General features: G+C 37.9%; 1 protein-coding gene across 1 annotated transcript; it reads left to right on the top strand.

The window, feature by feature from the left end:
- Positions 1 to 557: 557 nt before the first annotated feature.
- LOC126195279 (palmitoyltransferase ZDHHC3) lies at positions 558 to 23,331 on the top strand. The gene is made up of 5 exons (XM_049933817.1): positions 558 to 705; positions 830 to 969; positions 1,058 to 1,187; positions 9,638 to 9,796; positions 19,525 to 23,331. The coding sequence occupies exons 1-5, from the start codon at positions 587 to 589 to the stop codon at positions 19,784 to 19,786; spliced, it is 810 nt and encodes a 269-aa protein (XP_049789774.1). The 5' UTR covers positions 558 to 586; the 3' UTR covers positions 19,787 to 23,331.
- Positions 23,332 to 24,415: the final 1,084 nt, after the last annotated feature.

Below are 24,415 nucleotides of genomic sequence, written 5' to 3'. Positions count from 1 at the left end.
AAAGGATACTTGAACTCTACTATATTTTCAGGGACTGTGCTGTTTTCACTTAGATAGGGCGTAGAGATAAAATCTTCTGAGAGCAAAACCTCTTGAAGTTCCTCTTCGTCTTCCTCCTCTAGGCCATAACTACTCTCCTCTTCCAAATTTTCGCTCGAAAATGTCTCCTCGCCATCTGTAGGTAGTTCTTCTACATCACTTTCAGTTGCATCCGACATTTCTGTATGAATATTCAGTGCAAACCTGTCGCATGAAGCAAAATGACAGTAACGCTTATAAACAGATGTTTATAGTTCATTGTTTCAGTACAGGAATTTTATTGTCACCTAAATCGCAGATATATGTTTCTGTATTGCGTATACACAACGGCGACCAGCAAATTGGCCTCAGATATAGGACATGAAACGCTTTATCTGTATAACTGATTTAGAATTGTGTTAAACTATCTGAAACGTTTATTTCTAATTCTATAGCAAGTTTAGATGATGATATAATTCTTATTGAATTGTGCATCTATCTCACGCGCTATGTCCAAAGATAAACTGTGCGTTAGGGAAGATATGTAGTTGACTGGTGGGGGTGTACGATGACAGTATTTGTTAGAGATCCTTGTGGTATTGTATGTATTTTGATGACATATGTGGCTGTGCTTTATGCAGATTACGTAGTAGTAAGATGGATTATTCTACAGACTATGCAAAACAGGTAGATATTGTTATTCGTTCGCACTCTTGGTTTCGTACGCACGAGAAGCCATGAAACTGACGTTTCAATAAAGTTTTGGTTAATATGTTCACGTTTGTATTTTCTAATAACACGCATGTTTCAGTCTTTGGGGACCATTCCATGTTGTACTCTTCAATACAATTGTTTTTCTGCTTGGGATGGCACATTTGAAAGCAGTTTGTTCGGACCCTGGCGTTGTTCCGTTACCTCAGAACAGAGTCGATTTTTCTGACATTCATTCAGGTATGTTATGCACATATACGTGAAGTGTAATATTAGTTTATGTAGCTACGACCTTGAACAAATCTGCTGTGATCGCCTGAATGTCCAGGGTCACAGAATTCACTACAGCGAGAGGATTGGACTGTGTGCACAAGATGTGAAACCTACCGACCACCAAGAGCGCATCACTGTCGAATTTGCAAACGTTGTATACGCAGAATGGACCATCATTGTCCATGGTGAGTGTTCTGCATTTTCAACATTGTTATGTATCATTAATCTGAATTTGTGATCTACTTGGAGATTTGTAGATAGGTAGACCTGCCCCAAAGTTCACGTGAAAACTGTTTTGATACGTTGTTGTGATCCTGGCCGTTACTTATTACTGGGCATGTATCGTAATAATTCAGTATATAAAACTTCCAGTGAGAGTTGCGAAGTACTAAATATTTTTGATATTTTTACACAGTATTTTCTCTTCAAATGTTTTGAGAATAAATACTTTATTAAATTATGCACCATTACCTCGTAAAATATTCTCGCCAGAGAACTGTGACAAAGCTAGCCGTGTATAGATGCTTCTTCTATTGCAAAGATATTTTGCTTTAAAACAATTTCTCCTTTTCCCTTAATTATAAATCGGCGTGTATCATACTGCCACTGATGGAAATATACACGTCTGTTTAATATACTTCCAAGATACAAAATGACAGACTTCGTTTGTTGTGCCCCAGCTCTCTCTTTTTACATCTACTTACGTACACTGCACACCTCCGAGAAGTGTGTTGCAAATGTTATCCATTTCTTGTGTCATTCGCATATGTAGTATGGGGAGAATGATTGCTTGGACACCTATGTATGTTTCGGAACTAGTATAATCCAGCCTTCGCAGTCTCTACAGTAGCAGGCTTTTGTATGTTAAGATTCGTCAACCGAAGACTGGCTTGTGAAACTGTTTGTAGCTTTATGTGGAGTAGTTCCTATCCATTGTAAAGCATCTAGCAGTTCAGGTTCATCATCATTTCCAGGAGCCCTCTTACAAGAGAGAAAAAAAAATACTATTCATGTTGCTCTCTTTTCACATGTGTTCATGGTTTATTAGCCATTTGGTATGGGTTCCATGTACTTGAGCAGTATTACATGATAGGTCACACATGAGTTTTATAAGCAGTCTGCTTCATAGACTGGTTATTTTCCCAGTATCCTACCAGAGAACTAGTTTACACCCTGCTTCAGCATTGAGTGAGCCTATGTGATCATTCTGCTTAATGTCTACACAAACTGGTATTTGTAAGACTTGACCAATTCCAGCAGTGACTCTTACATCTGATAGGAAGTTTATGCAGATTTCCCCGCCCCTACCCCTCCCCCCTCCCTGGTAGCATTTCATTATAGATATGTGCATCATCTTCAAAAAGTCTGTCACTATTATAGTGTACTTCACATTGGAAGGTCTCTCTACAGAGAACAGAGAGCCATAGGATTGGGGGCGGGGTGCCTTCCTTATATACTGTGACAAACTTCCGTTGCTGACTCTTAAGAGATGTGGATGACAATCAGTAAAATTGCAACACTACAGAAGTATGTGTGCATCACAGTTTGGACGTGACAGTTTTCTCTGTCTGGTGCTATTCACATCAAGATGTCTGGTGACAGACTGTGTCTTATTGTTCGTGTAGACTTACTAGAAGGTGGATGCACAGAACATGTCGAAAGTGGGCCATCTTGTGATGTGAACTGGAACTTTCTGGAACGCCTGCTAACTTGTGTGAAGCTTATTATTCTGTTTGAGATACATTATTATTGAGCTCATAGAATATTGTAAGATTCAACAACAGACAAATCTGTTATACGAGGGCCGTTCAGAAAGTAACCTCCGGTTGATTTAAAAAAATACACCAAGTTAAATAAAAATATTTTAATATATACATCTTACAACTGCATCTTTGCACTTTTTTTCTACATAGTCTCCATAGCGATTGAGGCACTTATCGTATCTCTTCACAAGCTTTGAAATTCCTTCTGCATAAAAATCACCCGCTTGTGCCTGGAGCCAGCCTGTGACCGCATCTTTGAGCTCTTCGTCGTCATCAAACCGCTGTGACCCGGGCCATTTCTTCAAATGCATGAAGAGGTGATAATCACTTGGCGCCAGGTCTGGGCTGTAAGGTGGATGGTTGATAATGTCCCACTTGAAGGACTCAAGAAGGGCCGTTGTTCTGCGAGCAGAGGGAGGACGGGCGTTATCGTGCAAAAAAATGATACCGGAAGTCAGCATACCACAGCGTTTGTTCTGTATAGCCCGTCATAACTTTTTTATTGTTTCACAGTACACGTCTTGATTAATGGTCGTACCACGATGAATAGCTGCTGCAGAATATCCTTTGGCTGTAAAAAACCTTATGACAGCACGCACTTCACATTTGGCGGGGTTTTCTATTGCAGCACATATTTCAAACTGCCACAAAAACTAAACTAGCGCAGGTACGACGTTCACTCGACCACGGCTTGATGCCGACTGACCTGTTGTGTGCGTGAACACACAGATGGCGTCGCTACTCCCCCCACAACCCGCACTGTGACCAATCGGAGGTTACTTTCTGAACCGCCCTCGTATTAGATAAATGTTGTTGTTTACTTCTGCCATACATCATGTAGAAGAGTGTGACATGTTCCGTCTTCCAGCCACTGAGCATGGTTTTTGTTGGGATACAAACAGTCTGCTTTGACCTGTGAAGTAGTTGCACTGTGCTGCGATGTGTTCTGTAACATCATCGAGCATCACTGTTTTGGAGTGGAAGTGAAATGTTTTTGTAGAGAGCATGGTGCATGAAGAGGTGGTGTGCTCTAGTAGTTTAATTATGTGGTGCGATGTGTCTGTGAGGTATGTTATGTACCGTTTAGTGTGCTGCAGTCATAATTATGTGGAGTGTGTGAAATAACATAATGACACAATTGAATATATTCTGCAGAATGTTGTCAAATACAACGGGATATGCTGTAAAATTTAAACGGTACTCTTCGGTCCCTGTGTAACCACTGTGAAAGTGGATCAGTGTTTTTAATTAAATCATAGGGGAAGGTTGGTGGATCACTGTTTATTAATATATCAAATGTGCGACTGTATTTACAACAGACATTGATCCACCTACCTACTTCCATGATTTAATTAAAGAACATTGATCCACTTTTGACATTCATCGGCAAGTAATTTATCATAAGTTTCACCATTTTGTTCTATCAGTTTCATCTGTCATGTTCACTTCCCGTCTTTCACTGTGCATACAATTACCAACTGCAGCATGCAACAGAAAAGCTGCCAACACCGTAAGTGCACTTATACCATAATGGTGAGCTGTGTGGGTGGATTGGAGAATTGGATAGCCTACCAGTTTTTGTAGTTTACTGGTGTCCTGGTCTGAGTGTGCTGTATAGCTGAAATGGAGATTGGGATAACAGCTTTTATAGTTTGGGGGGGGGGGGGGTTATTCTGATCTTGGGTTGACCTATACAGGTTAACTGGATGTTGGGATACCATGATCTTATGGTGTGTTTTGTATGGTTTTGTTGGTTTTATTTGTTGGCAGTTTCAAGTGTTTTGCAGTGTGTTGCGTCTTAAATCGTCTTTTTGTTCTTATTATTGAATTTTTAGTTTGTTCCAGCCCAAAATCCCTTATTTCCCACAGTTGTCCCACTGATTTCATTGGGTTTAGTCAGTGTATTGATTTGCATGGTATTTGTATTTTTGCGTGTGTTATGATTGATGCCTGGGTTGCCATGTTGAATACATGTAGTAATGTCATTGGTCAAAGCAGATTGGTAGTATTGGAATCTCTGTTAATCCCTTTTTGTTAAAGGTATTTACAGAACGTTGCGGCTATGAAAGGAGTTAACTTGGCCACAAATTCTCTATCGAATATGACTGCAATTCCATTGCATCCTAAATGTTATCCAATTTCAGCAATTTTAGCTGTTTCTCAGTAACATTGACGCTAATATCTGCATCACTCATTTTTGCAGCGTTGGGAGATTTAAACTGCGACAGTAAAAAAGTGTGCTTCATAAAATGAGAGCTTTGTTGCATTTAAGTCTGCCTATAGTACTTACTAGACAATGGCTTACACAGTTATACTGCCCTAGCCTTGCCCCTGTGACCCAACAGAACATTGATAGAAACCTCTACAATAGTGACCTTTTCTCAATGATATTATCCCTGCCACTGTTGAAAGTATGACACTGGGCTCTCAGGTGAGTCAACTGGCAACTGTGAAGCACAGCTAAACATTGACAAAGCAATCAGCCAGCCAATGAAACATGCTGCTGCTACTATCATATGTGCTGCAGATGCAACAGTTACCTTCTCTTGGACGTTCCTCAACAGAAGCCTGATCTTGCATGTCTAAAGAAGTAGCAGAGGCTAGTAGAGATCACAGTAGTGTGTTCCAATTCCATACCATCACACGTCAGTGGACAATTTACTTTAAAAGACTTCGAAAGAAGTCAAAGGTATGGGCATGTGAGGTATCAAACGACATTGAGGATTTTTTGGTAGGGAGAACATATGAAATTATCTTGGATGGAGAGTCATTCTATTCCATAGTGAGTTGGAAGGGGGGGGGGGGGGGCGGGAGATTGATACAGCTCGACTAAAATAAGGTATAGGTTAGTAGGACATGCCTTTGAGGCATCAAAGAATTATCAGTTTGATAATGGAGAGAAGTGGGGGGTTGGGGCTATGAATGGTATGTGCAGACCAAGGCTTTGAATACAGTTTGCTGGTTCAGGTGAGTGTAAGTTGCAATACGAAGGTGGTCTGAAAAATTGTCGACCTTATAGTGAAAATGAGAATTTATTTTTCAAAGACCTTTCATTTTTATTCAGTTTCATTTCCTAACATTAGTGCAACTCATCTATCAATGTTCCAGAGATCGGGTCGACAGAAGCGTCCGATCCCATGCCTCGGCTTTGACCCGTGACGTAAGGGTGTTGTGTGTGACGTCATGACGGCGCGGAGTTTGGTTCGTGAGTGTGGCGTGTTTGTAGATGTCGTCATGTTGTGGTTAGTTGCCTCTCTGTTGGTATGTTCAGGGTTTTCGTTTGTGTGGTGTAATGGGCTCAGTTTGCTTTTGCTCATTATCCAGAATTGCTCGAGTGTCAGCTGTGTTTGTTGTGGAATTCGTTTCAGTGAGTTAACAATTTTGTGTCAAGGTTAATTTAGTGTTGTTTGCTGTACATTGTGTGGTAATTTTAGTAAAATTAATCGGATAAATATAAGTGTGCAGGTCAATGGAAGTGTTCGATCCCAACGTGTGACTGTGTATGTTGATATTGGTATCGGGAGATGTTTTTGAGCTATATAGCCAAGGGAAGTGTTTGATCCTAATTTGTGGGATCGGGAGCTGCTGTTGAGCTATATAGGTCAAGGGAAGTGTCCGATTCCAGATGATATTGTGTTTAGTGGTATTTGGGGAGCTTTGTGATGTCAGTTTTTTCGTCGTTTTGTATGGGGGTGGGTGTCTAAATTTGTTTGTATTCAGTTTGCCCCACCTAAAAACACCCCATTTCCCATGCTTGTCCCGTTAGTGTCATTAGGCTTTTTGTGGAAAGTGGGTGTGTTTGTTTTTCGAAGTATTTTCGTCCTCATAATGTGTACGTATAGACTTTATATGCGCCATATTGGAATCGTGGTTTATGGTCGTATCCGCCATATTTGTGACGTCATGGGTCAAAGCAGACGGGTGGGATCAGACGTTTCCGTATTTCCCAGAGATCTTTTTCCATATGTGTAGTGTTCCTGTGAAAGTGCTGCAAAATACTCATCTGCAGCTGCAACTGCTTCTTAGTTGACTGGAGAGGAAGACTTTGTTTTAGGAAGAGATGGAGGCCGAAGGAACCAAATTTGGGGGAAAGGATGGATGTTCCAACACTTCATAGTGAAGATCCCACAATTTTTCCATTGCCGAGACATTTTTTGTGGGAAGATGCATTGTCTTAATGGAAGATGACTTCTGCGGTACAACTTTATTTTTGTGAATTTTTGCTTCTACACCTGATGGGTTAGATTTATATTCCCCAGTTTTTGTGACATTAATATTTTACTCACTAGGTTAGAGTTGTCACATTTTTCTTAAATCTACAGAAGAGGAGATTAGGTAACATTGAAGAGTCACAGAATTAATTTGTAAATATCTCATTGGAGTACCTTATGAATATTTATAGAGTTTATTAAATGCAAATGGAAGTAATGTGCTAGTGCTTCTTTTAATAAGCAATTTCGAAAAAAAATTTTCCAAAGTGGTCACTTGTGTATGAAACAGTTTTATCTTTGGCTGCAACAGGAATATAATTCCCAAGAAGTTGTTGAGGATTCAGGCTCCTCTCCCTGATGGGTGATGTTCCTGAAACTTATTGTCAACAAGTAAACTTCATTTTGTGAGATTAAAGAGCTAATTTTTTGGGATTATTGAACATAATAGAATGAATTTGTAGCACTTCATTCCTAGTTTCGAAAAGATCGAAAGAACAAGCAAACTATGAAGAGATTAAATTAAGGAAGGATACACCTTTGTCCGTAACAAGTTTGCAATGATACTACACGTTCTTAAACGAAGAATAAATTCATAAAAGACAAATGCTTGATATTGATCAGAGCAAACAGAAATGACTAGGAACCATCAAAAATCACATTTTTATTCATGGAGATGGTAAAGTGGTTCAGAGTACATTAGATTAGATTTACTTTCATTCCAATTGATCCGTAGTGAGGAGGTCCTCCAGGATGTAGAACATGTCAGAAAAACAACAATACAATGCAAATATTTACAATTCAAACAAATAAGCTAATGTACCATTCCACAGGTCCCAAGTGGAATGATTGTCATTTTTTAATGAACACTATATGAAAGAATCATTTTACAAATACTAATGCACTGAATTAAAAATAAAAAGGTTTTTTATTTATTTATTTATAAGGTAATAAACGTGTAATACGACTACTAAATTATTTACAATGAACACATTACTGCACTGAAATTGTGCAGAAGTTATATTGTACTTGTATACACGAACAAATCAATTGGTTCTACTGACAAATTCATCAATGGAGTAAGAGTTGGTCACCAATAAATCCTTTAGGCTTCTCTTAAACTGAATTTCATTGGGTGTTAAGCTTTTTATGACTGCTGGTAAGTTATTGAAAATGTGTGTTCCTGAATAATGCACACATTATTGTACAAGACTAAGTGACTTTAAATCCTTGTGAAGATTATTCTTATTTCTAGTATTGATTCCATGAATTGAGCTGTTGGTTTGAAAGAGTGATATATTTTTAAGGACTAATTTCATTAAAGAATAAATATATTGGGAAGCAGTAGTTAGTATCTCTAGTTCCTTAAACAGGCTTCTGCAGGATGTTCTTGAGTTCACACCACATGTAACTCTTAGTGCATGTTTTTGTGCCCAGAAAACTTTAGCTTGGTTTGATGAATTACCCCAAAAAATTATCCCATATGACATTATGGAATGAAAGTAAGCATAGTATGCCAGCGTTTTCATTTTTATATCCCCTATGTCTGACACAATTTGCATTGCAAATAGAGATTTGTTCAGATGCTTCAGCAGTTCTGTGGTGTGCTTTTCCCAGTTGAATTTATCATCTGTTTGTCATCATATGTTAGGCATATACTCATGGGACACCCCTTACAAGTTCTGAACTGCATGTAGTGTGTTTTTCAAAGTTTAGTGACAAGGAATTGGCTAGGAACCAGCGATTAATGCCCACAAATATTTTATTAGCTGATCTTTCTAAGACTACACTTGATTTGCTATTTAGTGCGATGTTTGTATAATTGGCAAACAAAACAAACTTGGTGTCTGGTAATGTTACTGATGAAAGGTCATTGATATATACAAGAAAAAGTAAGGGCCCTAAAATGGAACCTTGTGAGACCCCACAAGTGATTAGTTCCCAGTTGGATGATGCCTGATAGCTTGATACATGTCTCTTTCCTAATAACACCCTTTGTTTCCTGCCAGAGATATAAGATTTGAACCATTTTGCAGCATTTCCTGTTCCACTATAATATTCTAATTTACTTAAAAGGATATTGTGATTTACAGTCAAATGCCTTTGACATATCACAAAATCATTCAGAAATATGCTAATATAGCATTGTTGACGAGTTGCTATAGGTAAGTAATTAGACAGAATAGTAGAGTTTTATAATATTCCATTTTATGAATTACTAATTTGAAAAGCTTTTATCTTGGTGGATATTAATTTGTAATGATTACAGTTTCTACTTTGCAACAGAGTGGCATCTTGCCCAGCAAGCAGCATTTTACCGCTTTGAATTTTTATTCCTATTATCCTACAGTCCCTAATGAGCTTGACTATGAATCATTGAACCTTAACTTAAATTTTAAGGCAGGTGGTGCTAAGTGCTTGGTGTGAACTGTTTGTTGCAATGGAATAGCTTTCAGGTACTTAGAATGAATGTTGGGGGCTGTTAAGTCTTTTATTACTATTGGAAAGAAAATAGGGCAGACATTTTGATCTTTTATTCACTGTATTTTGTGTGTGTGTGTGGTGTGTGTATATCTATATCTTATCAATAAACATAATCTAATCCCACCAAATAGTGTTATGTACACCTCACAGATTTTATTCTGTAACCATTTTTGTCCTCAGGATAAATAATTGTGTTGGAGAGCAAAACCAGAAGTATTTCATCCAGTTCCTGGTTTACGTTGGTGCCCTAGCAGCGTATGCAATTATTCTTGTGATAGTTTCATGGGTAATGGATTGCCCAGAATGCAGTAATGAAGTGACAGTAAAGCAGAGTAGAATGTGAGTGTTCAAACATGATTTACATTAAGTTCATAGTTTCATTGAAAAATTTTAATACAACAATTGAATCACTTAATTCTGAAATTCCTAAATTATTTAGGAGAAATAAATATTCCATGCCACATCTTTAATTTAATGGTAGAATTTCTTTTAGCCATGTGTAACAATTCATTTCCTAAACTGAGAGAGAGTAATATTACCTTATTTGAAAAATATTTCTAATTGCAATTATTATCACCTGGAGTTCACCACTTATATTAGTAAATGAGGAAGCAAATATCTTTTAAGGCCTTAAGGGGGGTGGGACGTCGAATGGGCCGATTTGGAGCAGGAGAGGGACCACAGGACATTTTCTACATCTACATTTATACTCCGCAAGCCACCCAACTGTGTGTGGCAGAGGGCACTTTAGGTGCCACTGTCATTACCTCCCTTTTCTGTTCCAGTCGCGTACGGTTAGCGGGAAGAACGACTGTCTGAAAGCCTCCGTGCGTGCTCTAATCTCTCTAATTTTACATTCGTGATCTCCACGGGAGGTATAAGTAGGGGGAAGCAATATATTGGATGCCTCATCCAGAAATGCACCCACTCAAAACCTGGCGAGCAAGCTACACCGCGATGCAGAGCGCCTCTCTTGCAGAGTCTGCCACTTGAGTTTGCTAAACATCTCCGTGACGCTATCACGGTTACCAGATAACCCTGTGACGAAATGCGCCGCTCTTCTTTGGATCTTCTCTATCTCCTCCATCAACCTGACCTGGTATGGATCCCACACTGATGAGCAATACTCAAGTATAGGTCGAACGAGTGTTTTGTAAGCCACCTCCTTTGTTGATGGATTACATTTTCTAAGGACTCTCCCAATGAATCTCAACCTGGTACCCGCCTTACCAACAATTAATTTTATATGATCATTCCACTTCAAATGGTTCCGCATGCATACTCCCAAATATTTTTCGGAAGTAACTGCTACCAGTGTTTGTTCCGCTATCATATAATCATACAATAAAGGATCCTTCTTTCTATGTATTTGCAATATATTACATTTGTCGATGTTAAGGGTCAGTTGCCACTCCCTGCACCAAGTGCCTATCCGCTGCAGATCTTCCTGCATTTCGCTACAGTTTTCTAATGCTGCAACTTCTCTGTATACTACAGCATCATCCGCGAAAAGCTGCATGGAACTTCAGACACTATCTACTAGGTCATTTATATATATTGTGAAAAGCAATGGTCCCATAACACTCCCCTGTGGCACACCAGATGTTACTTTAACGTCTGTAGACGTCTCTCCATTGATAACAACATGCTGTGTTCTGTTTGCTAAAAACTCTTCAATCCATCCACACAGCTGGTCTGATATTCCGTAGGCTCTTACTTTATCAGGCGACAGTGCGGAACTGTATCGAACGCCTTCCGGAAGTCAAGGAAAATAGCATCCACCTGGGAGCCTGTATCTAATATTTTCTGGGTCTCATGAACAAATAAAGCGAGTTGGGTCTCACACGATCGCTGTTTCTGGAATCCATGTTGATTCCTACAGAGTAGATTCTGGGTTTCCAAAAACGACATGATACTCAAGCAATTTTAATTTCCACTGTGTATACTTTTAAAAATAAATTCATAAAACTTCGTCAGCATGACCAGGAAGGATTCAGGAAGTAGCAGCGGAAGTTCAAAAACATAACAAAATAATTTTTTTTACATGTGAAATTTCATCATTTTTTCACTTACTATTGGCAGCATTTGTTGCTATAGGTACACTTTTCTTCATAAGTAATAGAGACTGTTCGATGAATTTTGCACAGCATACAAACCATACTTACAGGTGTCTGAAACTCTAGAATCTATTTAATTTATGAAAAAATGAATGAGCTGTTACGTTTTAAACTTTAAATTTTGTAGTTAATTAGCTCAATTTTTACCACAGTTTTTAATAGATTTGGAAAATTTTTGTTTCATACACCTGTAAGTATGATTTGTATGCTGTGCAAAATTCATCAAAGAATCTCTCTTACTTGTGAAGAAAAATGTACCTATAGCAACAAATGCAGCCAACAGTAAGTGAAAAAATCATGAAATTTCATATCTAAAAAAAATTTATTTTGTTATGTTTTTGCACTTCCACTGCTATGAGTGTGAATCCTGAATCCTTCCTGGTCATGCTGACAGTTTTATGAATTTATTTGTAAAATTATAGACAGTAGAAAATAAAATGTCCTGTGGTGCCTCTCCTGCTCAAAGTCAGCCCATTTGACGTCCTACCCCCCTTAATTTAACTTACATAAAATTAAGAAGTTATAATTAATCAGTGGCCGTATGTAGAGTGCAATAAATGTAATATAAAGCATTTAATCTGTCCTTAGTATCCTGTTACACAGAAAACTGCGTATTACATGTGTAATCACATTGTAAAGTACATTTACGTGATAACCAAATGCTTCTTTTTTCATTTTTTAGGTCTCTCTAACTATTAAATGTTCATAAAACGTCTGTAAATCCAAACAAAAATCAATACAAAATGTTGGTTCTAGTACTTTTCATTAAATTTCATTCACGTCTGTGGTAGGTCACATTTTCAGCTGATTGATAAGACTTGATACTTTGGATGTGTAATATACATAAGTAGTTTCTAAATATTTATATTTTTGTGTTTATGGAAACCTTCCTATCACATGCTTCTGTTTGGGGAAGCCAAATGTCCTTGTTGGTGTAATATGACCATATGTACTGGTATTGACTTACTCATTTGATATAGGGCTTAGCAAATATGTGCCCTTTCTTTTCTGAACCGTACTCACAGTACAGAAACTGGCGGGTTAAGCAATGCTTAATTCTAGTTTTCTAGTGGATTTTCCCATTGTATCATTCTAGTTTTATAGTGTGTTTTCCCATTGTTTCGACTGATATGACAACCTTTTTGTAAAAAGGGATATACCACATTTGAAACTCTGTTGCTCCACTTTGTTTTTGTTGCATAAATTTTAAATTGACCAAAATGGCTGGATTTGGGGATATGTGACACATACTGATCTGGTCCCACATTCTTAAATTTTCTTTTCACGACACTGAAGTCATGATCAGATGGCAGTTAAGAGAGCCCTTTAATAGGGAAATAATGGCCAATTTTGTCAGCTCTGTTACCGTCGTTCAAGAACAGTAACATTCTTATAACCATATGATCATGATTTTACCTTCTGCATGCATCACTGAACAAGTTGAGTTCTTTCATTTTGTTTTTGAGGACAAAGGCTTCAGTGTAATGATACAGAATGCACCTTTCATTAAGACCTCTCTTGCCTTGGCCTGCATGATAACAGTGAAACATATCTTCCTCTGTTTTTATGTTTATTTTAAAATTAAAAACCCACTTTCCTCAAGGGTTCAGCATTTATTTGCCGAGTACAGGCTTGGAGACCCTAGGGTTCCTGAGCTGCGGACTTGTGCTTCCAGTCCTGTCACCGTAACCTCTGGACATGCTTCCACAACCACCATATGGTGTGGTGGTGGAATGTTGTGTGTCTCAGGGAATGGGGTTCTTGGCTTGACAGTGTAGATTGCGAGGATGGGATAATCCTCTATAAAAAGCATTCAATCTCAAGGCGTGCCGTGTGCTGATGACGTGCATGGCTGTTGCAGGGGAACAGTCACTCTGAGGAACCTGCCACACCTCAGTTTTATAAGGCTTCCTAAGGGAGGGCGGGGGGGGGGGGGGGCGCTCTGTTTGCCTTATTTCCGTAGCTGCTCATGGGTCCGAAATGGATTCTCCGAAATTTTCTTTTCCTTCTCCCAGCTGAAAGGGTAGGTCGCTGGTAGGTACCAACACCCAATCGAATAAGAGGGCTCCTGTAGCCTGTCCTCCTGATTCAGGAGTGAAATCTTGAGTTTCAGGTCTAGTAACTGTTACACATGCTGACAGTCAGGATGGTTTTTAACTGTCAAAAGGAAAGAGGTCCCCTTCAAGAAAGTATAGCCTTTCTGTATTCAGAAGGCATTGCGTTCAGTTTAAAATCTGTTAAGCGGTTGCATAATGAGACACTGTTGGTGGAAACCGCTAGTTCCTAACAAGTTTAAGAACCTACAGAATGCACATTGCCTGAGAGAATATACCATCGAAACTGAGCAGCACACCACCTTGAATTATAGCAAAGGTGCTGTGACGTATAGGGAGCTGGTGGACATTCCCAGGGAGGACGTGAAAGATGAGTGGGCTCTAGAAGCAATAGTTGACATTGAAAATATCATGAAGAGAGCGGATGGCGATCTTGTAAAGTCAGACTCCTTTATTCTGACGTTTCATAGCACAAAACTTTCAAGACATGTTTAAGCAGGTTTCCTTCATCTATGTGTGTGGCCTTATGTACCCAACCCAGTGCAGTGTTTCAAATGCCAGTGCTTTGGGCATACTAGTATTGGGTGTCGTGGACAAGCTGCTTGTGGCAATTGTGGTAAAGCTGCGCGTGAAGTGAAGTGAAGTGTGTGAAATGCTCTGGATTTCATTCACCTTGTCTGGAGTCAGGTCTGCAGTGTGTATCTAGAATAACGGAAGGTACTAGAGCTTAAAACACCACTGTTTCCTTTAAAGGGGGTTATGATTTAATACAGTTATGTGCTGCTCCCCAAAAATCTGTGTTGAATCTTACCAAGTATTTTTTTATGATTGATGGTATCAGAACTTCTGATAAGTCTAGGAATGTGCTCAGGGTATGTTCCTGCCTATCTAGGCCAATTGTGTTTTGTACTGAAAAGAAAAGGTTGCTGCTTCAAACACAAAAGGTGTAATGGACATCCACAGCTAAACTTCACATTGAGTAAAAAGAACCACTGAAGCACTATAATAATTAAAAAGCATGATCAGTTTTTTAACATTAGTTACATCTTCAGGTGAAGTTGTGAAGAGAAAGAAACAGAGAAGTAACCCCAGAAAGTGACAATGTTAGATAAAAAGAAAATCACATCACTCCCTAAAGTGCTGAATGCAAGTGACATTTTCCCTCAGTTCCTATAATTTCCCTCCATTCTAAAAATAATGTTACAGACTATGATGAAATAATGTAAAAGAGGGAGGGGGGGAGCGGAGAATAGCCGGAACTTAAAAAGGAATATTAATAAATTGAACAAATACAATGCAATGAGGGAACACAAGAAAATAGAAAAAAAAGAAAAGACTGGAGGAAAACTGTATCATTGGATCTCACAAGTGGACTAGAGGGAAGAGCAATGGCTGACTGCATATTAATGAGGAAACAAATGATGGGTCACTAGACAGGTGGTGCATATGTAGAAGAGCCAAGGGCAGACACCATGTGAGAAAAATACTAGAAATTGTGTGCACGTGAGATTACAAAGTAAAATACTAAGATAGAAAATATAAACTATAAATGGAATACTATTTGATTGCATAAATGATGCAGTGTGGGAAACTGTTAAAAAAAAGTTACATACTCTGAAAAAGCTAAAAGGAGAGGGACCTATAAAATATCAGACTGTAAAGACGCAAAGGGGGCATGGTGGAGGGAGGGAGTGAGGGAGACAAAGGAGTTGGCAATGCAAAAACTGGTAAACGGATCGGGTTATTATTGAGACAATCAAAACTAGCTAAGGTCAATTTATGTTTCAATTCAACTTGGGTGTCAAAGTGTATGACTAGGAGATGCACCGTAAATCTAGTTTTTTCTAGAACACCAAGGACTTGCCCTTATGTTCGCTATGCAGCACTGAAAGGTTGGATGAAATCCTGGTAACAGAGTAACACATATCAGAAAAATGGGTACACAGAGCTGAGCTAGAGCTAAAGCCAGAAGGATATTCCTTAAACTAGACATAAAATGTTCTACCCTTCTGGCTGATATATTTGTATGGGCAGTTAATGGATTTTTTGACAATGTCCAAACCTGTTTGCCAACATGACATGAAAGCCTAACACAGTGTGGAACACTATTATACAAAACTCTATAAGTGGTACACTTGCCTAATAGAACTGATTTATTTACAACCTTTTGTCAGTCTTAAGGGTGAACTCTGAGAACCTTTAATATTCATAAGAGTGATTCTATTGATATTCCGTATAAATACAGAGCAGTATGCATTAGAAAATGTTACAAATTGGTTTACCCTGTCTTACAGGTTGAATGCTTTCAATGATAGTAGAGTGTTATGCAACCTCAAGAGCATAGTCCGAAAAGCAGTCTGTCTGTAATAGACGCTTTTGGACTCTGAAAGCTTTTGTTTGACTTGAAGATTTACCCAAAAATATTATACCATATGACATTATGGAACGAAAGTAGGCAAAGTATGCAAGTTTTTTTTATTTTTATGTTGCCTGTGTCTGCTAACACTCGAATTGCAAATACAGATTTGTTAAGGCGTTTCTGCAGTTCTGTGGTGTGCTCCTCCCAACTGAATTTATTATCAAGTTCTAATCCCAGGAATTTAAGACTGTCAACCTCGTATGTATGGTTCCTTTTTTCCCCCCACTTCTTTTCCGCATGTGCACACAATGCAATTGCGGTACATGCAACTGCTGCGGTTAATAACAAGTTGTTGTCAGCCATCTTGAACTTTGACGAAAAATTTGATGACAGTGTAATACCCCTTGTAGCGCTACGTCAAAGATCTTTGTGAAATATATTTGACGGAATATTTGATCACATCTTTGATCAAATCTTTGACAAAGAAATTTGATAGTGTAATACCGGCCTTTTGAACTTTGTCCACTGATCCTCAACACTATCTGTACTTCAGACAAAACTTTTGTGTTGAGCCATCGAGTACTCTGAAATCTGCTTTTTGTCACTTTTGCTAAACAGAAAAATCTTCCTACATTTTTTAATATTTCTATTTACAGCTGAAATCATTGATGCAGTAACCGCTTTATGATCGCTGATTCCCAGTTCTGCGTTAACTCTTTCAAATAGTTCGGGTCTGTTTGTCACCAGAAGGTCTAATATGTTATCGCCACGAGTCGGTTCTCTGTTTAACTGCTCAAGGTAGTTTTCAGATAAAGCACTTAAAAAAATTTCACTGGATTCTTTTTCCCTGCCACCCGTTATGAACGTTTGAGTCTCCCAGTCTATATCCAGCAAATTAAAATCTCCACCCAGAATTATAACATGGTGGGGAAATCTACTCGAAATATTTTCCAAATTATACTTCAGGTGCTCAGCCACAACAGCTGCTGAGCCAGGGGGCCTATAGAGACATCCAATTACCATGTCTGAGCCTGCTTTAACCGTGACCTTCACCCAAATTATTTCACATTTCGGACCTCCATCAATTTCCTTCGATACTACTGCACTTTTTATCGCTATAAACACGCCTCCCCCTTCACTGTCCAGCCTGTCCCTGCGGTATACATTCCAATCTGAGTTTAGAATTTCATTACTGTTTACATCTGGTTTCAGCCAACTTTCTGTCCCTAGTACTATGTGGGCATTGTGACCGTTTATTAATGAGAGCAGTTCTGGGACCTTTCTATAGACGCTCCTGCAGTTTACTATTAGCAGATTAATATTGTTATTCTCTGTTGCATTTTGCCTACTCTTACCTTGCCGCGTCTCAGGAGGCGTCTTGTCAGGCCTTGGGAGGGAATTCTCTAACCTAAAAAACCCACATGTGCACTCCACATGTACTCCGCTACCCTTGTAGCTGCTTCCTGCGTGTAGTGCACACCTGACCTATTCAGGGGGACCCTACATTTCTCCACCTGATAGCGGAGGTCGAGAAATTTGCACCCCAGATCTCCGCAGAATTGTCTGAGCCTCTGGTTTAAGCCTTCCACTCGGCTCCAAACAAGAGGACCGCGATCGGTTCTGGGAACGATACTACAAATAGTTAGCTCAGATTCTACCCCGCGAGCGAGGCTTTCCGCCTTCACCAACTCCGCCAAACGCCTGTATGAATTGAGGATGACCTCTGAACCCAGAAGGCAGGAGTCATTGGTGCCGACATGAGCAACAATTTGCAGTCGGGTGTACCCAGTGCTCTGTATCGACGACGGCAGGGCCTCCTCCACATCTCGGATGAGACCCCCTGGCAAGCAGACAGAGTGAACACTGGCCCTCTTCCCCGACCTTTCCGCTATTTCCCTAAGGGGTTCCATCACCCGCCCTGCAGACGGCTGACCGCGGCCATCAACACTTTCAGCTGTTCGCGAACAGTGGCCAGCTCCTCCTGCGTCCGTACACAGCAGTCACACATTCTATCCATCCTAAGAAATCAATTTACTGTAGAGAGTTAACCAACTTTTAACTAAACTGCTAATTCACTAAAGGTGGCTGATAGTTGACTAAACTGTGGTTACTAGACACTTCTTGTAGAAAACAATGAACATGAGTGGAGAAAAAATCCCTGTGGCTCAGATATCACATTAAAGTAGGTGTTTCCCGATAGCTAGATGAGTGAGTCATTTTTCAAACTGGACCTACCTCCAGTAGGATTCAGATCTAAAAAAGTGCTGAAGTTAAAAGCAACCTTTAGTTTTATCAGTTACTTTACACTTACGTATTATTTTGAATCTTTCCTCTCAGTATCACTTCTCCAATGTGGAAAGAATCATTTATTAAAATTTCATTCATTTGTTGTTGTCAATCAATAATTCTTTACTAATATGTACATTCACTTTGTCCAGTGTTTCAAATAAAATAGCACAAACCTCTCGTGTTTTGGAAACAATGTGAATTTGCAGGAAAAAAACTCTGGTATAGTCACTGAAATAGCTTGAAACACATTTTGTTCTTATACTTATCATTATAATGAGAGTGCAATGCATAACTCCAGGTCTCAAAACACTTATTACATAGCAGTGCATGTGCACAGTTTCATCTTGTAGGTGAATAGATATCCCTTTGGACCTCTTCATTACTCATTATATGGCTCTAAAGTCTGCCATCAGATCATGTTTTTTATATTCCATAATATTTCCTCGAAGCAACTGCCTTATTAAAATGTAGTGGGTAGAAGGAACTTCTGTCACTGGACAATTTTGATGAAACCTGGTCCCTTTCATTACCTCACACGATCACCACCACTTACAGGTACAGTACACCAGCTTAAATGTTACTATTAGCAATGATCAAAAGAGCACAATCTCATAAAACTTCCTGCTTATCTTTCCCATCATTTGTTTTTGTGCCACATACCCCCTCCTTACAAGTTCTTCTTGACCCGGTAGCAGCTCAGCTTGTGTCCTAATAAGGGGGAGCATTGTCTTACTTTTCTAAGAAGATAGAATGCTGGAATGTCACTTTAATAAATGTGTGAATTTGAAATGGGGCTATGTTGAAGAATAAAGTAGCACTTTTTAGAAAACTTTTCAACTATACTTGTAAGCGGCGTATTGTATGGTGTGTTGGACAATTTTGTGTTGAATTTATATTAAATATTAAATTAATGGAAACTGTTAAATGTAAAATTTTAGAATGATTAGTGTTAAGCTGTAGCATATGATACTGCACCAAAGGTCATTTAACCTTCATCTTATTTGTGTTGTACATCTCCCTCTTTGCTGTGACACCTTTTATTTCTTTCATTTAGCAGTAATCATTTCCCACTTTTGTGTAAACCTTAGATGGGTGGTAGATTGACCTGTTATTTTATACTGAATATTTATTTGCTGAAAGTTATGCAAAACCCATTCATTCATTCATTCATTCATTTTGCTGCTGCTGCCAGTTGTCATTGGCACATGTAGTCTTCCATGTTGATTTACTATAATTTGTATTTTTCAGCTTACACTGTGTGATACTTGTGGTGGAAAGTGCCCTGTTTGGAATGTTTGTGTCTGCAATCTTGGTGGATCAGTTTCAAGCGATATTCAGTGATGAGACAGCAGTGGAACAGGTGCAGCAGCAGGGTCCATATAGACCCCATAAACACAAATGGGCACTTCTCACAGAAGTGTGCGGCCGCAGTCATCCTATCTTTTGGCTGCTGCCGTGTGCCAGTGTACCTAAACACTTGGAAGAGCCATTGCTCAACCACACTGTCTGAAATTGTGTGTACTGTGATGTGAAGTGTTTAAACTGGATATTTGTTATGTTGCTTTATAATTTAAATTTGCCGGGTGATTGCAGTGATAATCTCGAGCATATTTCATTAACTGGATGAATAATGTTTTAAAGTGCTATTGTGAGTCATATGGCTGAGAGTATATTAAGATTTTAATTTGTTATTATCATTTGTGATGTGATCCAAATGGTTTTTTAATTTCTTTGTATGTGAAGGAGTCAAGATAATCCTTCTTTATTTATTAATGTTGTTAATAAGTTACATTTATTTATTGTTTTATAGCACATTGTGATATAATGTTGCCTTGATGTGTAACTTGGAACAAGGTAACTAAAAGTTTCCAGGAGAGATGATCGGTTTGTGTGTATTATTAATGTGTCATGAATTCATGAGCTAAAACAGTGAACAGGAATTCTGTTACCTTTAAATAATTTATATCCTCTGTGTGTGTGTGTGTGTGTGTGTGTGTGTGTGTGTGTGTGTGTAAAAGGGGAGGGAGATAGGAGGAATCAATATGACACATATATTCATGGAACTACTTCAAATTTTCCACTGTCTACATTGTACACAATATGTATTATGAAAGTTGAAGAAAAAGCAATTGTATGTTTGCTGTAACATTATCCTTAATCTTCTGTTGTAGGTGCAAAATGTTCTTTTACTTCTTGATCATCCCATGAAAGTAGCATGAAAATTAAGGAGAAAAGTATTACTCTTGCATAAGTATGTTGTTTAGTGATTTAAGTGTGACAATAATTCTGTAACACTGCAGGCTATGTTTTTTGTATGATAATGGTACTCTGTTGTTTTGCGCAAATCTGAATTGTATTTATTACCTTGCTGCTTTACCAGAGCATGAGAGAATTTTTTTCCAGAATCTATGCATATTGCACAGAGCCATATCTTCTAATAGTCACAGTTTGTCAGTCTAAATTCATATTGTTGTTGAAAATGACATTATTTCATCTTCCCCATTATTTTGTTCACTGCTCACTTATTTTATTGGAAGACTGCCATACGTGTTTAATTTTGTACTGATATTCTTTAGTCCTAAACAAACAAATAGAATTTTTGGCTTGCCATATTATGTATTTGAATGAGAGATGTAATGAAAAGTACGTCCTGTACACTTGTAATGTCTACATTTTTGTAGTTGACTATTGCACCCTTCAGAGTAAAGATCTTAGTAGGAAAACAGCTATTTTGTGGACTCAACTAAATCATAGTTAAAGGCTTCCGTCATGTTTCACAATACTGTTTTTAGGGCTTCTATTGTTTCTCTTAGCAATAAATAAAGAATTGTATGTTCATCAGCAGCTGAATAAGTGATGTGCTTTCAAACAAATACTTATAAAAAAGATATGAAATTCAGTCAAAATGAAAAGTAATGTTCCCCATCCATCTTTTGCTTACTTTTCCATATGATGTAAAACACTTGGGCAGGTTTTACGTCTGGTTAGCAATATCATTATCTTTGGTCTTTGTTTGTGAATGAGGGACTTATTACCATATATTTTGGCACCATAAACCCTGATCAACCAATCCATCCCCAACCTGCTGCACTTTGTGTCTAGCCTATTTTTTTCTGTTTCTCTGTCTTTCTCCTCCTGTCTTAAGTTTTTATTTTATTGCATTTTATTCATTATAATTTTCACTGCCAAGGCATTTTGTTTTCAGACTTTTCAAGAGAATTCAGTTGTTTGGAAAAAACTTGATTATTCTTTTTTCTGTAAATGTTAAAATTCCATCACACGTGCAATTTAATGAGTCAAATTGTAGTAGTTTCAAAAGTTGTTAATTTATGTACTACCTTTTACAACACTGCTGTATTCATGGTAACTGAAAAGTAAATCTGTTAATAGTCTATGAAAGGAGATTAATTATTTTCTATGTTATTTATCATGCTTTTTAAGTTTTAAATATGTATTAACCTAATGGCCTTGGTGAAGAAATGTTAAAAGCTTCTTTATTCCCATTCTGGCCTCTTTATATCATACTGTCTCTAATCACCTTTGTAATCCTTCAATACACTTCATTGACTCCTACATTCACCTTTCTTTAACACAGTGTGCAGCAGTTTATTCTGTAAAATGTCAAGTGCTTCCTTTGTAGGCCTAAAGTAAAGGGGAAACATACAGTGAAAGTACTGCGTAAAATATGTGATATGCAATTTGAACGTAAAAGATTTGATTTATTTTTGTCGTTCTTACTCCACAGTTTTCAGATGTGTATTGAATGATGGTATTCTTATTCCAACACTGTAAAGTTATTAACAATAACATTTATTTAGAACAATCTGTTGTCCAGTTTTGATTGTAGAGCCATTTTTGCGTAGACTTGTAATGACTGTTCACCTGCAAGAACACGGGAAATGACCAAAAGCTACTATCAGTAATTTTACAGTGTTGTTGCAGCAGTATTGTCATTCAGTACAAAATTTATCGAGCTTATCTATTACATAATTTTGTTTAGTTTATTTTATATAAATCAGTGCTAGTGAATTCACTGCAGTGCTACAGATAGGATTTCCAAAGTGAACATGTGATGACAAAAGTTTTAATCAGTTATACGATTCTATACCTTTAAAGATATTTAGCATTATGTAATGGTGACTCACTTTATGCAAGGAACAGCCTCTGTAATGAACTTTCTACATAAGTGCAACTGAAAACTTGTTCTCGGTGGATAGTAATGCTTTTCTGTTAAATTACAGCATATTCTTCATGTCAAAAGCTCCATTGTTATTTAATTTTTTTTAGTTTTGATGTTAGAGCAAATTGAGTGCATGTGTTAAAGGTTGCATAATTTTCAGTCACCATAAAGTACCTGTTTGTTCATTGTTGCTTAATAATATTGGCATGTACAAAGTTTTCAGCAGTTATTGATGTTAGCAGTTACCCTTAACTTTAATGTAACACATGTGAAACATTCCAGTATGACTTGGACTTGGATGTAGAAAAGTGAAATAATGTGGTTTACTGGATTATACTCAGGATATTAACTCATATTCTGCTAATGGCAGCCAGACATTAGTTTGAGAATGATCCTGCTTTTTCACTGTAAAAACTTTTTGTCATTGTACAAATTGAGGAGAGAAAAATGTATTTGTTAATGCAGATGCACAGCCTAAAGGTATTTTCAGAACATAAAACCCTGTATAATTGCTTTTGCTGTGTGCATTGTCATCTATACCTTAACATTTATTATATAAGAACATGAATATGAAACTAGAAATATTCAGATATGCATGTTCAATCACTGTTTACTTCAATTTTGGAGAGAATCAATTTTAATGTGTATAATATTATGTGCATGCTCGCCTTGTGGATTCTGATGTTTTATTGTTTGTATATGTGCAAAACAATTTGCTTTGTTCATAGCATTTCATATTTACCAGTTACTTTTTAAAAAAGAGTGCATGGGAAGTATGATATTAATTTATCATCAGTATTATGTACTGAAAACTCAATTTTATACTTCATATTTATTTTATGAGACTGAAATGAGATATGCATATTTGGGCTTTATAAAAGGATGAATATTTGTATGATTGTTTCTCATTCTTTTTTTCCTTTGATGCAAATACAGTCTTTCATTTAATTAATTTCTTTCTCCTTGTAATGTTTTTGTTTTCTATGAGCCGCATGTGTTGATATGAACTTCTAAAGCACATGTTGATGAAGCATTAATGAACAAAAGTAAAGAATCTGCACTGCAGTTGGAATTTTCATGGAATACCAGTTTCTGTATAGGTTGATTGGAGCTTGGTAGTACTTAACCACAACATAGGCAGCTAAAATTTTACTGACATGTTCGGAATTAATCCTCTTGAAGACTGTACTTCTGAAAGGATGAAGGGTGTACTTCTGAAGCGGTATGTTTACATTTGTCAGGAATTTACTTATTCAATATGGGACTCAGATGTGCCGCCAGATCATGTTTTGTATATCCCAGAACATTTCCTTTAAGAAACTGCTAGACATAGTCAGATGGTGGCAGTTTGTTACTGCTACCAGTAGCAAATTCCTACTACCCACCAACAGTTGCCAGGAGGAAATATTGTGGGTGCATAAAATGTATTCTTTCACAGGTCCAGGAGCCAAATATTGAACACACATGCCAGAAAATCCTGAAAAAAGTCTCATTCTACTTTTTTATTGAGTATTCTTAATACACTCATTACAGGGGATCAGTTCATGGCAAGTCATGTAGCCACTCACTGTGAAACCTAGTCCCCCCCCCCTGTTTTCAAGCAAGCATGCACATTGTGTGTGTGTGTGTGTGTGTGTGTGTGTGTGTGTGTCAGATTTGTTATTTGTGCAGAGTAGTTACTTTTTGCCAAATTCGGTGTTACATTTTTTTGCTAAATTCTGTTAGATGTACCACAATATCCAGAATTCCACTGTCTTGATAGCTTTATCACTTGTTACATATAGATCTTCTGTGGTGCAAGGATCTGGCAGGTTTGTGCAGACTAGATGTTGTTATGGGTCCTACAGGTTACCACACAGAACTTGTCTTCATTCATGAAGCCCCACTTCCTGAGGTTTATTTTGCATCTTAAAATTCCTGTCCTCAGTCGGTTTAGTGCCTTCCATGTCACATGGCTGA

The sequence above is a fragment of the Schistocerca nitens genome, chromosome 7 (assembly GCF_023898315.1).
Source record: "Schistocerca nitens isolate TAMUIC-IGC-003100 chromosome 7, iqSchNite1.1, whole genome shotgun sequence".
Classification (NCBI taxonomy): domain Eukaryota; kingdom Metazoa; phylum Arthropoda; class Insecta; order Orthoptera; family Acrididae; genus Schistocerca; species Schistocerca nitens.
Note: the sequence above shows the minus strand (reverse complement) of the source record. Positions and strands in the feature narration are given on the sequence as shown.

Coding starts and splice junctions, on each gene's coding strand:
- LOC126195279 (XM_049933817.1), top strand. CDS start 587: ATGACAGTATTTGTTAGAGATCCTTGTGGTATTGTATGTATTTTGATG. Junction 706..829: donor CTACAGACTATGCAAAACAG/GTAGATATTGTT, acceptor CGCATGTTTCAG/TCTTTGGGGACCATTCCATG. Junction 9,797..19,524: donor ACAGTAAAGCAGAGTAGAAT/GTGAGTGTTCAA, acceptor TGTATTTTTCAG/CTTACACTGTGTGATACTTG.